The sequence below is a fragment of the Uloborus diversus genome, chromosome 9, assembly GCF_026930045.1.
Source record: "Uloborus diversus isolate 005 chromosome 9, Udiv.v.3.1, whole genome shotgun sequence".
NCBI lineage: Eukaryota > Metazoa > Arthropoda > Arachnida > Araneae > Uloboridae > Uloborus > Uloborus diversus.
Window position 1 is genome coordinate 40,351,527 of NC_072739.1, and position 14,519 is coordinate 40,366,045.

General features: G+C 34.3%; 1 protein-coding gene across 1 annotated transcript in view; it reads left to right on the forward strand.

Annotated features, from left to right (window-relative positions):
- Positions 1–14,121, forward strand: part of LOC129229823 (uncharacterized) — a 100,906-nt gene extending 86,785 nt beyond the window's left edge. Inside the window, exons 6-8 of the mRNA XM_054864197.1 lie at positions 9,057–9,149; positions 11,488–11,650; positions 13,782–14,121. Coding sequence (XP_054720172.1) covers positions 9,057–9,149; positions 11,488–11,650; positions 13,782–13,948 — 423 coding nt within the window. The 3' untranslated portion in view covers positions 13,949–14,121. The remainder of the gene's footprint in view (positions 1–9,056; positions 9,150–11,487; positions 11,651–13,781) is intronic.
- The last annotated feature ends 398 nt before the right edge of the window (positions 14,122–14,519 follow it).

The window sequence follows — 14,519 nt, forward strand, 5'->3', positions numbered from 1 at the left end:
GAATAAATTTTTCTTCTGATAGGAGCCATAGTACAAATAAGGCAGCCCAAATCGAAGTGATGATAAATGAGAAAATGTAAGAAGCGAGTACACATGATAGAGTAATGGAGTGAACCTCATACATGGAAAAGAAAGGATCTGAAAACGCTAGGTTTACTCAAATAACTAGTGTGATGGAGGACTATCCGTAGGATTGCGTTGTGTAGATGTTAGCTCCTGCCATCACAGGTAAATTATCAGTTACGCTAAAGCTAAATCTGGCGAATAATCAATTTATTTTGTCACTAAATACAGTACACAGATTCTGGGAGGAGAGGGAGTGTGGACTTACCCAAAACTCAACGGAGGAGTCGCATCGACTTCATTCTGCTGGAACTGCATGCTATGAGAGCAGCCGGTCACCAACGCACAAGACGCACTTCCGCGAGACCTCTGGCTCACACCCTCGACTCTCTCTCTAGGGGTCTGCATAGGGGGGCAAACCCCTGATCAGTTTGGTGTGCTTCCTTAGCTGCTGGCGCCATCTATCGAGGTTCTCCTAAAACTTACTTCAATTACGGATTTCTCCGCCACACTCCTCCCCCCTTTCAAAAATAACCACTCAACATGAAACTGGTTACACATAATACAAAATAGTTCAAAATGCTGTAAGTACATTTCAAGCGAAGTTTCTGGAATATATCATGCAATAATATGTTAACAAATAATTATCAAAATACAAATGACTAAAGTTCAAAATCTGTGGATGAGAAAGTCATTTTTTTTTTCATAAAATGTCATCATCATGTGTTTTGAGGGAACATCAGCACTATTATAGTAAGGAAACCCACATAATGCCTATCTTATGTGAAAGTTCAACGTGGACACAGTAGCACAGAGTGAATTTGTCTGAAGTCCGCTCAAAGATCTCAGTATTTTCACTCGTTTTGAAGAACCAAGGAAATGCAACCTTTGTACCAGTCTTTTCATAGAATCCAGTAGAGCAACTAGAGTCCGTCGGATGTAATAAGGCACAAGAGGTTTTGAAGATACTTCTGCAATGATGTTGTTTACACTTTCTACGGCAGCACTCGCTATAATGAACTATATTTAGGTCGATATAGCTCTCAGAGAGCTGGGCAGATGGAAGTCACAAAAAAAAATTCTTTTCGACGAGATTCACAGTTCAAAATTTGCAGTGGTGGGAAGTTTGCTTCTAAATCCAAGAGACTCACAACTCAACTTTGAAGACGTAGGTGACCTTCTCACTATTTTTCCTGCAAGTGAGAATTTTTTTTTTTTTTTTTTTGAATCTCTGACTTTGCCACGGTAAGTCCACTACTCTCCAGTACATTTTTTTTTTATTTTACTAAAAATATCTAACATTGTAGAAAAAATCTAACATTGTAAACCATATGCAATTGGATGCTATTGTGAGAGTATTCGATTTTTTTTTAAGGAAAACTACTAATTTTGCAATTAATAAAAAAAAAACAATGAAAAACATCTGTTGACTTTTTTTTTTTTTTTTTTCAAGAAGATTGAGATACAAAATTTTACAATATTAACTTCCATAAAAGACAAAAGTCCTCACTTCTTCTTGACCAGGGTTAAAATGAAGGGATCTGGATGCTTGCGTTTGGCATGTCTCAGCCACTGTTCGGCGTCTGGTGCGTGTTTGGGATTGCAGTCTTTGCGGTGGTCGCCGGGGTGGATGGTGTTGGTCGTGCTGTTCGCGTCAGTGGACTTGGGTTTCGTCCGCTTTGTCGATTTTAATTTGGGAGCTTCTGGCGGTCTCTTCTGGGCCGGTGGGGGTCTCAGCGGTTGCTCTTGTTGGTTTGTCTCCGGGGATGCACGCAAGACTTCGTTCAATTGTTCTTCATCAGGGTCCACTTGGTGTTCCTTTTTCCTTCCCGGAGTAGGGTCTCTTGTCGATCTGAACACTTGTTGAGGAACTTGTGATTTTGTGGCTGCTGCTATTATGTCCATGATTTTTTTATCCTTGTGTTTTGAAATTGGGCTCGTGGCCTGTTTTGCTTTGTCTTCTCTGGTTTCGAGTTTCCTGGGAGAGGTACTTGGGATGTGTTTCTTAGGAGATTCTGGCATAGGAATGGGGGCCGAGACTGATATGGATTTTGACTCTTTGTTTATGGTGACTGGACCTATCCATCCCTGATCTGCGATACAATCAAGAACAGCCACTGCAAACTCAAAAGGATCATCTAAATGTCGTTTTTGAGTAAGATGGAAAGTTATAAACTGTTCTTTGATTGTCGCAAAACCCTCAGCAGTTGACGTTCTCCTTTTTTCGAACCTCTCAGAATCAATGAAAGTGGAGCTGTCCTCTATTTGTTCTATCTCATCATTTATCAATCGAGTGTTGTCATCGAGATTAACAATGTCGATACCGGCCTCATTTGGATCTTCCTCGTAAGAATCATCTTTCCCTTGAGAGCTCGAAGCCTCGTGAAGCTCTTCTTTCGTCAAATCACCCAGGTTCTGGATGGTTTGAGCATCGATGGACAAATTCTGTAATGATGCATTTATTACTTCAGCTTCACGAGAATGCTCTGATTGAATGACATCCTCTAGACGAGGGAAATCTTTCAATACATCCCTATTTTGTACAACTCTCACGGGAAGTTTCTCATTCTTTTTCGCGGTTGACCTTCCTCTGGTCATCGGAAAATCAGGAGGGGAGGGAGAGGAACTAACTTCCGATCTCTTGCGTTTCTTTTCTTTGGTTGGTTTGGCCATCTTATCTGTGACGTTTGTTTTACTGAGGCCTCGTGAATTTTATTGTTTTCCTCCTCTTGTGAAGCGATTGATATTGCTTCATCTAACGTTTGCGGGTTCTTACTCAACACAAATCGCTGAATGTCTGCTTTCAATCCCGCTAGAAACCTTGCTAAAAGCAAATTCTGGCTTACTTCTGGCATTAGTACCATATTCCCTGCACTATAAACCTGGGCTCCAACTTTCCTAATTCTTAGACCGAAATCAAATGCGCTTTCTGTTGGCTTTTGGGAGCATGTTGCCAAATCATGTAATGCGCCTGTAATTGAAATTTTCCTTTCAAACCGTTCTATTAGCGAATTCGCAACCGTGTTGAAATCATTTTCTCCCGCTACTGTCGAAATAAACAATTCAGCTGCCCCGGTGAGTTTAAGTTTCAGAATGGACAATTTCTCTTCGTCCGACCAATCGCTTAACTGTCCTACTTCATTTATTTTGCTCAAAAATTTCTTTACGTTAATAGTGTCGTCCCCGGAAAACTTTGGAACTAAATCTATTAATGCCATATTGGCTGTATTGTTTTGAACAATTATGTTCTGTGCTGCTCTGCCCCTACGATACATTATGACATTTAACCTAACACACAATTAATTATTAGTAAGCTTCAGTAAAATTGAGAAATCAAATAAAAATTCACACATCACTTAGCAAAGATTTTTCGTTACCCCAAAATGCACTTTATATGAAACATTTTGCGATTGCTTTACACAATATAAATGCATTATAAAAATAATAAATAAGTGAAAACAACCAAAAGCATGATCAATTGATAGGAAAAAAAACACTTAAATAAATAACTGTAGCGCAGAGTCAATTCAATGATCATTCAAAAACAATGCATGAAGCGAAAATTTTCAAACTCTTCTGAATCGTAATTTTATGGAAATATCTCAAAAATAATTGCATATTAAAGTAAGCATTCACAAAATTGTTACAAATCTAGATTCAAATAAAGCATATTTTGAAAACTCTCACAGATGCATCCAGATCGCGTTAGGCTTAGAACCGGCATGGTCAACGTTCGATACCAGCATAGAATCTTCTAAACTAACTATTTTTTCTTTTTTTTTTTCAAAAAAACGTATCGAACAACCACGGCGATTACTTTTCGAAATATTTTAGATTAAACGCCAGGAAAAAATGGTCACTGCACCAATGTGATGGAGGACTATCCGTAGGATTGCGTTGTGTAGATGTTAGCTCCTGCCATCACAGGTAAATTATCAGTTACGCTAAAGCTAAATCTGGCGAATAATCAATTTATTTTGTCACTAAATACAGTACACAGATTCTGGGAGGAGAGGGAGTGTGGACTTACCCAAAACTCAACGGAGGAGTCGCATCGACTTCATTCTGCTGGAACTGCATGCTATGAGAGCAGCCGGTCACCAACGCACAAGACGCACTTCCGCGAGACCTCTGGCTCACACCCTCGACTCTCTCTCTAGGGGTCTGCATAGGGGGGCAAACCCCTGATCAGTTTGGTGTGCTTCCTTAGCTGCTGGCGCCATCTATCGAGGTTCTCCTAAAACTTACTTCAATTACGGATTTCTCCGCCACACTAGTGGTGCCAGATATATACATCTACATTTGGTTGGATGTAAAAATAAATTAATAATTAAAAAAACAATTATAACTTCAGTATGAATAAAAAAAATCACATTGTGTCATAATAGTTACATCGAAAAATGTCCACACTTTTATTTAATTTAAATTTATCATCATTGTGATATTTCAAAACGTTATTCAATATCATATTTACAAAGCAGCAATCATTATTCAATTTTTCATGTTCATCCAATCTTGCCTTAACATTTTTCCAATCTGAACCAGTCTTCCCTTCACACAAGCTTGCTGATTTGAACATAAGTTACAAATTTAGCAATATGTAGCTCCTTTAGAGGGGGAGTACACAAGCCGGGAAAATTTTCTTTCCATTCAGTTTAATCCTATGATAGTTACGTTCAGCTAAGACTCTCCCTATATCTGAACAAATTTTTGTGGTTGACCAATTTCAGAAATAAATAGATCAAGCTTATTTATTGTAAGATAAACCTTTATATCTAGTAATTTTTGAAAGTTCAGCAGTTCAGTGGAAGTCATTGTATACAGCAATAACAATAGCCAACCTATAATCATCCAGTCATATCATTTATGCAGAGATCTTTTGCAAAATCATTTTCATGTTCTCTTTTGTTGTATACCTGGTTACGCGGGCATTGCAGGCAATGAAGCAGCCGATTCAGCTGTCAGAGCTGAAAGAATTCTGGTCGATGATAGTGTTCTTTACGATGACATCAAAAACGCCATTTCTGAATCTCTTAACACTCATTGGCAGCAGACCTGGAATTCAGAAATGCAAAATAAATTACATTCGATCCAATCCTCGACTAAAGGTTTTAGATCATCGCATCTCACCAGGAGACAAGTTTTACTAGCTCGACTTCGCATTGGTCATATGAGGTTCACCCATAAATACCTCTTATGCTGTGAACCAGCTCCAACGTGCATCAAATGTAACATGAACCAGACAGTGTTGCATATTTTATGCAACTGCCCAAATTTTAATCAAATACATTTTAAATATTTCAATGATTTTAATCCATCTCTGAAAGACTTGCTGGGTGACCCACCCCATCGCAAGGAATCGCCCCATCGCTCCTTCCTCCAAGAGATAGGATTCTCCTTGGTTAATTTAGTGTTTGTGTCACCATTATGTGATTTCGTCCTTTCCTTATTTTTCAAGTTATTGTTTCACCTATTTTCTTTAACTACAATTTGTGTAAATGTTTTTAACGTTTATTTTTTTTAATCGCTGTCCTTTTTTGACACTAGCATTTAAGGTTTTATGCTGTTTTCTTCAAAATATGCTTACTTTTAAATAACGAATAAATACCTTTGTGCTGAAAATTAAAATAATCAATAATCTAACGTATTGAAGCATAAAACAGGCAAATTATTGCAAACTTGTGTTTTGGTGTTACAAGGAACACCTTTTTCAATGCAAAGAAGTGTGAGCTTCTGGATGAAAAGTCTTGTTCTAAAATGAAAAACAAATAGTTTATAATGAAAAATTGTTTGGCGCATTATAGCCCTCAAGGGCTCTTGCACCGAGGCCTTCGAGATAGGAAGGCCATCCAACTAGCAAATGACGTCATCGTTTGTCGATCCACAATGATATTGGGAAGTGAGCACTTTGATTAATATTTTGGTTAAATAAAACTATTTGGTTTATTTATTATTGACTTCTGTTACTTTAGTAGCATTACAAGTTCTACTTTTTCATTTGAAAACATAAAAAGGAACCGATAATCATACATTAAAAAATACACTGAGCTTAATTCATAGTATTTGACATAAAAACATTTATAAGTATTACAAAGTATTCAAATAACTAAACACGATTTTATTTTACAATCATGTTAAAACAAAGTGATAAATAAACACAGTTTTATTTTTCATTGGAAATTGTTTTTTAACTAATCGCATTTTAACTACTCGTATATTGTATTGAAACATTAAGTCTTAAGAAGTATTCAAATAAATAAATGAACTTTCATTTTACAATTACATCAAAACCAAAAATAATATTACTATTGTATTTGAATAAGAATCAAATGAAATTTTAAAAAATAAATAAACATTTTTACTTAAGAAAACGGGAAACATGACTGCAATGTTTCAAAGACATAACATCAAATTAAAGTACATAATACCATATTATTAATGTTAACTTAGCTGAGCAAATTTATGCTTTTCAAAAGACGTGAATGCTTGGGTGCCATCCCCCAAAGTAGTCGGTGCCCTACCCCCTTCAATTATGAAAACTTCAAAAAAAAAAAAACCCAAAACATCTCCATCTCCCTTAAAATTTCAAGGGCACAGTTATTTATAATTATAGCCGTTGAAAAGCTATCATTACTATGAGACTATGATTCCGACCCCTCCCCCCTTCGGTGGGCACTCTCGAAAAATTACACAGGAATTCAACTTGAAAAACGTTAATTAAAGAATGTATAATACAACATCATGAATACTGTATGTTGTACATCCAAAAAATGTATTCAATATCTAAACAGCCTTTTTTTTTTTTTTTTTGGAATTCGGCTACTTTTCCATTTTCAGCTTTTTCTGCTGCTAATGATTCTTGTGTGTGGGGGGGGGGGGGGGCTTTAATAGTTCATCATTTTAGGCTTTTGAAAAATTATTTTAAAAAGCATTAATTGATGACAAAGTAACCTTTTTCAAATAACTTTTCATAGAATGACCATTTTAGCAACTTTCTTTAATACTTAAAACCTCATATATGTTAAATTTAGATCAACATTTTGCTGAGTATGCTCTTTTAGGAAATCAATGTGACAGTTTTGTGACAGGGGGAAGGGAGGGGATAACAAGAAGTGTGACATCACGCGTTGTTTATAACAATATGCTCATGTTGAACAGCGTTACGTGTAACAAGGAGGAGGGGGGGGGGGGAATTTGTTCAAAAGTTTGCATAATACTTTATAGACAGCCCCTTAATTCAATTTATGTTACAGTTTCAGAGTTCCTGAAAGCTTATTAACAGAAAACCCAAGGAGTTCAAAAAATATGTAGTTCAAGATATTTTGCCCTTTTTAAGCATAAACAAACAAGCACAGAGCATTTGGCACAAACACGTTGTGTATCCACTGCTCAAAACTAATCTTTCGCAAGCCCAGAAATTATGAATACCGTTAACTTAACCACAATGTGTGCATAAATATCATAAAACTTAAAGACAACAGTGAAAAAAAACCGTATATATTTTTTAAATTTACGCACAGAACCAGCTTGTTTGAATAACATTGCAGGGGCGTAGTTGGGGGGAAATGTTTGAGTATCGGACCCACGACCTCCGGCGTTCAAATCTAATCTTCTATCTCAGAACTACGGAAGCCCATCAAGGAATGTTTTTTGATCAAAATAACACATGCTAGCGTATGAAACAATTTAATCGAAACGGAAAATATAAGATTAGTTCAGTTAAAACCCTGTTTCAATAAACTTGCTTACATATTAACTGAATATCAACACCAAGTTACGTTGCTTCTGATAGCAACAAGTATATCTGCAGAAAATTTTGACATATGTATATTGTCAGCTTGGAAAATCCATTTCGAATAAATGCGTGTACAAAGTTGAAAAAATAAAGAAATAAAAAGTTGCAAGTTAACCGTTTCAAATATTAAAGCAGTATACTAAAATTACAAATTACTGACAAAGATATCAGAAAGGAAACTGACAATTGTTCGTGTAATGGAGGAAAACTTAAGTAATCTTAACTGCATAAAATGTAAATTTGTTTATCTGAGAAAAGTACTTACCTCCGAACTTTAAAATGTATTCCATGAGACGCCCAGCTTTTTTCTTCACATGCAGGTTGTTCGGAAGCGGAAATCGCTGACTCAAATTCACTCAGCAGATACTTATATTATATATATATTTTTTAATTGCCTCTACATTCCGGTACGTGGAAAGGATGAGATAAATCCAACAGTATTGTATTCAAAAATGTGCAGCCGAAGTTAATATTTCCTATTTCATCTATTTCAACCAGACCAAGAAGCACTATTGTTTAACTGGTAGACTGCACTGCTTTCAAAGTTTCGCGCCAAGTTCAAAGATCGACTACTGGTGGCGTAACGAAGCGGGGGGGGAGGGGAGTTGTCTGGCCTGTTATCACGTGGGTCTCGCTTGCACCATAAAAATCAAACCAAACGAGCGTATCGGCAGCTAAATATTTCACCCTATTGTTTCTGTATTTTTCCTTGTTCTGTGTATTGTGTTTGTTTCTGCTATTTTGTTCTTTGTAACCTTTTCTTGCTGCCAGCCATTGGAAATAAAAAAAAAAAAAATATTGTCACCAAAATTTCTGTTTGAAATGTTAGCCCTGAGTTCAAGGCCTAGGCCTTATCGGAATGTACGGTAATCAAGGCCTTTTTATTGGTTAAAACACAATGCTTAGAATTTTAAGCTATCTGCAGTGAATATTATTATAGAAATGCATTATATTTGAATGTATTTATATGCACTGTATTGAACAAACAAGACATAAATTTCTGTTTTACAAATGCTGAATATTAGCATCTGAGCCTTAAGTTCCTGAACTCTCCTGTACTTTTTTACAGTGACCTCATACTGAGAGAGCGCAATAGAAATATTCAAATGTTCAAAAGTCATATGTTGATTAAAATTGCAAGATGTCTATGGAAGTATTAGTATTAAGAGCATTAATACAGATTTAATTTTCCTTGTAGGTCTCTCTTGCTAGTACAAGTGATGTTACTCACCGAAGTCATGAAGGTGTACTATATCAAGATAACTTAAGGAAAGTGCCTTACAAACCACAGGTATTATACTTCATCAAGTTTTTAAAACTGATTTATGCATATTGAATCTTTTCTTTAATGGCTCCAAAGATAAAATTTGCCATGAAGTTGATGTATAGAAAACATCATTCTGTGGCCAGATTTTTTTTTATTTGACATTGTTATTTATTATTTTGCTTAAATGTGTTTTGTATTGACCTTGTCAAGGTTAGTGTAAACCCTGATATCATGATTTTTGAATCTTAGACATCCAAACACCTAAGAAAAATAGAAAATCTGTTAAATTATTTTCATACCATCCCCTCCCCCCTAATTCAATGAAAATTCCAATTCAAAATATGCTTTAAAATAAAAATACGCACTGAGAACTGCAAACTGTCACTTTAAAATAATTCATATTTTTGTGATTTTGCAATGCCAAAGATCTAGTTTGACTGAAATGCTTAATATGAGAAAATAGCCGTATGGTAGATTATCAGTTCACATTAGGCTAATAATCTAACTTGAGGACAGCCGAGCAAGTGCTGTGGCTAATGGCGCCATTTATAGAAGCTTGAACTATGCTACTAACAAAAGAAGATTTTAGCAAAAATCACAGTTTGCTACTAGTGGGTATTTTTTGTGTGAAAGTTGCATTATCATCAAAACTGAAAAAGTGATATGAATCTGGCAGCAATATATTGTTGCCTAATACATAGTTAGAAGAAAAATTTGTAAAAAATTGTAATTCTTTGAGTAAGTAACATTTATGTTTATTATAGACATTATAAGCTTTAACTACTTAAGAAGTGGTATTTTTTTGCTGTAAAGCTGCACTTTGCCGCATGTGCGACTGTAAGGGTGTATTTAGCTTTTTAATGTATGACATTTCTATATTTACTAACATTCATGTTAGTTTAAGGGTTGCTCTGGCCATGGGAGACCAGGGTATCCCTATATTGGAAATTCCAAAAAGACCTCCGATTGTTTCTTTTATGTTTTCAGGTGTGCCAAATGCTAGTACAATATATCACCCTCCCCCCCCCCCCAGATAAAAAAGAAACTGGCTTCATTATTTGTAATAGTGTAATATGCGGATGAAAGGTTCCATTAGTGTAAATGTCTTATTGCTGCAAGCAAGGTATTTTTTCCTTTTTGTGATGCAAAAAAAATTAGCAGAGGATCTTGAACATTTAAACATTACCTCTCACTTTTTACACATTAATTTGAAATTAGAAATCTTAATTTAAATATTAATGAATGAGCTAAAACTCTTGCAGGACTAGATGAATTCAAACCCTCCCATATGCATTATATTTCATTTGTCAGAGATTCATTTTAAAAATTAGAAAAGAAAAACACTAATCTATTGTTATTCTGCCATTGTGTTCAGTTGAAATTAAGCTGGACCGAAAAAAATATGGGATCTTTACTCACTTTCAAATTATTAGTTGTTTTGAAAAATTTGTCCAATGAACATAGATATTTTACCCTGTATAAACATAAACATAACATAGTGAAAAAACGTAAAAAGTGTAAGTCTCAGAATAAAATTTAAAATGCTACCCCCCCCCCACAACTGTCTTCTTGATTGTGAGTAGAATATTTTGTAGTGCTGTGAAACTTTTATTTTCTAGTCTATTTTTTCTTTTCAAGAATAATTTTAGAAATTAAAGTGCAGTGGAGTCCCGAAAATCTGAGGTAATTGAGCTCACCTTACCATGGATTATACGGAAAATTTTTCTACATTTAAAATTTACACAACTGAGAAGACATAAGGAGGAGCACCTTTTACTTCCTTGCATCAAAAAAAGGAACTTTTGTCTTGAAAAAAAAACTTATCACTCAAACTTCAACATAATTTTCCTTTTAATTGCTTTTAGACGAATTTTAACCTAATTTTTTCTCAATTGTGCAAGGCAACCAAAACAGGTTAATTAACCCCTCAATGTACTTTTATTATTGCCTGAACAAGTCGATAAGTTTTACAGCAGCGAAATATTTTCTATTTTCAGATTTTAATGAAGATCAAATTTTTTGCTACACCTCGGATTATATATAAGCGGAACCTCGAATTTTTGAGACTCTACTGTATGTATTTTACAAGATAATCCATAATTTCTCTAATAATAAAACCATTTCTAGAGAAATTTAAACCATCAGTTTTATCATTAGAGAAAGCTAATAAATTACTCTTTATTATTGTTGTCTAATAATAGTAACTCGCATTTTTGGGACCACTTCTACAATAATTTTCTCTTCAGGACCCCATCCAACCGATTAAACCACAAATAGTGGTAGATATGATGGACCCTGGAGTGTGATATGTAATAATTGTCATCTTGTTATTTTCATTGAGGAACAATTTTGATTTCTATAGGGTCAAGTCAAAATACCTCCCTGGCTTACTGAAGAAAAATTAGATGAAACAGTTGCTCTTACTGACAGTACCCAAGGCTCTTCTACTTCATTAGCTTTTAAAGGAAAATCATTTTGTGTGACCTCACCAGTTGAGCCTTCTTTAGATACTTTATTAAAACACAGTAAGTTGATGCAATTTTTCTTTTCTTGTTTTATTGGCTTCAAGTGCTCAAGTTGCACTGTCCAAAATCTGTACCTCAGGACCAGACTAACTTAAGTCCGAAAACGGCGATTTTTCAGGTTATTACTGTACTGTATGCTGTAGAATTCTGTTTCGTTTTGGGCCATAAGATTGTAGTTAGAAAAAAGAAATCCTTAATATTATTTACCTGTGTTAACACTAGAATTACATCAAGGGTCATTTTGACCCACAAGAAGAAATTTGCATAGTTCCCTACATAGTGGTATATATTTGTAAAAATTATTTTAAAATAAGCATATTTATAATAAGTGCGATTTATTTAAGGTATGTAGAGATTATATGAATGCATAGTAAATTATTAAAAAAATTTTATTATACTCTTAAAACACCCAGTGCTGTTTTAGTTCCATTTCAGAAACAAGTAGCTAGTGCTCTTTTGTTACGTGCAAAAATGTTCCGAATGCTTCAAATTCTTGCAATGTTATGTTCTAAAAGGCATTTTTGCATTGGTGCTCTGTTTCAGCATAAGTAAATGTATTTTCATTTCTTTTAGTTTTTTTTTTTTTTTTTTTTTGTTAAATCCAATCTTCTTAAAAATTTTGTATTATTACATAGCACAATGATATAGAAAAAAGTCAAAGAAGGATGAGGCTTTTTATGAAAATACAGAAGAGCAGTTAGCAAAAAAAAATTGCTTGGGGTCAAAATGACCCTTTCTGTAATTCTAGTGTTAAAAGAGTGCAATTTTCTAACTTTGTATGCTTTTGTATGCAAAGTTGTGATAATGTGTCTTACTTTGGTTTGACTTTTAGGTTCAGAACCATCACATGGTTGTTGAGAATTAGTTTTGCTCTCTTGTATGTTAAACCACTAACTGAAATTTAGTTCGGTAGCATCTCTATATGTTTAGCTGTTTTGGATCATTTTCAAAAAGCAGTTTCTGGTTTGCTGTCTCTTTGCATTTAAAGAATTTAAATAGTTTTAATGTGCTTCTAAATTTTTACATTGTATCAGGATTTTGTGCATCTAAATATTTAGAAGAAGCAATCATCAGGTTTCATGGGGAATGAAATTTCTGCAAGGCCTTTGACAGAAATAGAGTGTGTGTGATAAAAATTGCAGTTTTCTCCATGGAGTAAAATTAGGCTTGTTGTAGATAATGAATAAGATGACTAATTCATTAATGCTCTATCTCAACCTACGGTAGCGTTTCCATTTTAAAATATGAGAGACAGTTTTATAATGTGCTAATGATTCTAATCTCTTTTTTATCCCGAAAATTGAAAGAATAAAGTTGTCAAATCTTAAAGATCATTTTCAATGAATTCTGTATTGTCTCTGTCTTTTTAACTTTCGAGACTAATCTGTTCTGATTTTTAGCTTGTTATTGTCTCACACGAGACTGTATAAAATAATTTGCTAAGTCAAGTATCTGTCAGAAGCACTATCAAGCGGTTTAGACTTACTTACAGTATGAAGTTTGTAACTGCACTCAAATGAGTGTGCTGGTTGTCTTTTCTTGTGAATATTTAACTTAAATATAAAATTGCAGAAAATAAACTAATCGAAAATGAATAGTGTTATTTTTATTTACTTTGAAAACATATGTTTAAAAGATTTTCCCAATTGACTAAAACATGCGTTATTCTATAATTATATTAATGTTTATTGATTCTCTGCCTGAATATTAACAGTATTTACACCTGTGGAATGATAACTAACCCCAAATACTTTGAAATTGGTTATTTCTGATTTCTCAGAAAAAGGAGATTTGCTTTTTAAAACTTGTAATCAGAATTGTGGCTTAATTTATTCTTAAAAATTATAACACGGGGAAGCACAGGTTTATACGTTTCTCTTTTATACGTTTTTATCAATTATGTTTTTTAAATTGGTCCCTACAGAATCTAATACACATTAGCAAACACCTGTTATACGCTTTTTCATTTATATTATTTTTTCATACAGTCCCTTCGAAAACGTATGAATGGTGCTTCACTGTATTATGTTTAAATTGAAAGAAAAAAAAGTACTTATGTTGTTTTTTTTTTGTTTTTTAAATATTTTAAATGTGTTTTTTTTTTTTTTTTTTTTTTTTTTTTGTCTTTCAGTTCACAAGGAGCAAAAGAAAGGATTACCAGACAAAAGAATTAAAGCTAATATAAAGAATTTAGCTGTTAAGAGTTCTAAATGGAAACCTGTTTTTCACGGAATATGGAGTAAAAGTCGGCATTCTGCTCAGAAAAAACATAAGTTACCATCCGTCCCATGGCAGTAAATTTTGTCTAAGTAAAAATAAATCTTGTATATCATGTATTAAAGTTTGTATCATAAATAGCGATGGCAAAAAGTGCAATTTGGCTAGACTGCCGAATTTCAAAGCTTTGGCCAGCTAAGTGCCAAAGCTTCAGCTGCTGTACATATTTATCATTGAATGCACAATAACAGTTAAAGTTCATATTATGATCAGTATGTTTTTAATATTCTTCATCCTGGTCAGAAATTGAATAAGGCAGAATTTTTGTAGTCTTCCCGTTTATCACATATTGCAACTTCTTTATCAATGTTTAGAAAGTCTTGGAATTCCACTTCATTTAAATCAAACAGATCAGAAAGACATCCACAATCTTTCCTTAACACACTGGTTTTGTGGTTTATGTTACATATGGTGACATCCTCTTTATTCTTCACGAACCCAGCTTTCTTAAATCAACTTCTAATGGTTAAGGAAGTTACACCATTCCAGGCTTTGTCAATCATTCCTATGACTTCTAATGTGATTATTCCAGAAGGCTTGACTCTTTCTTCAATTCCGAGAAGGTACCGGATGAGAGGTTGCATCGTGACTG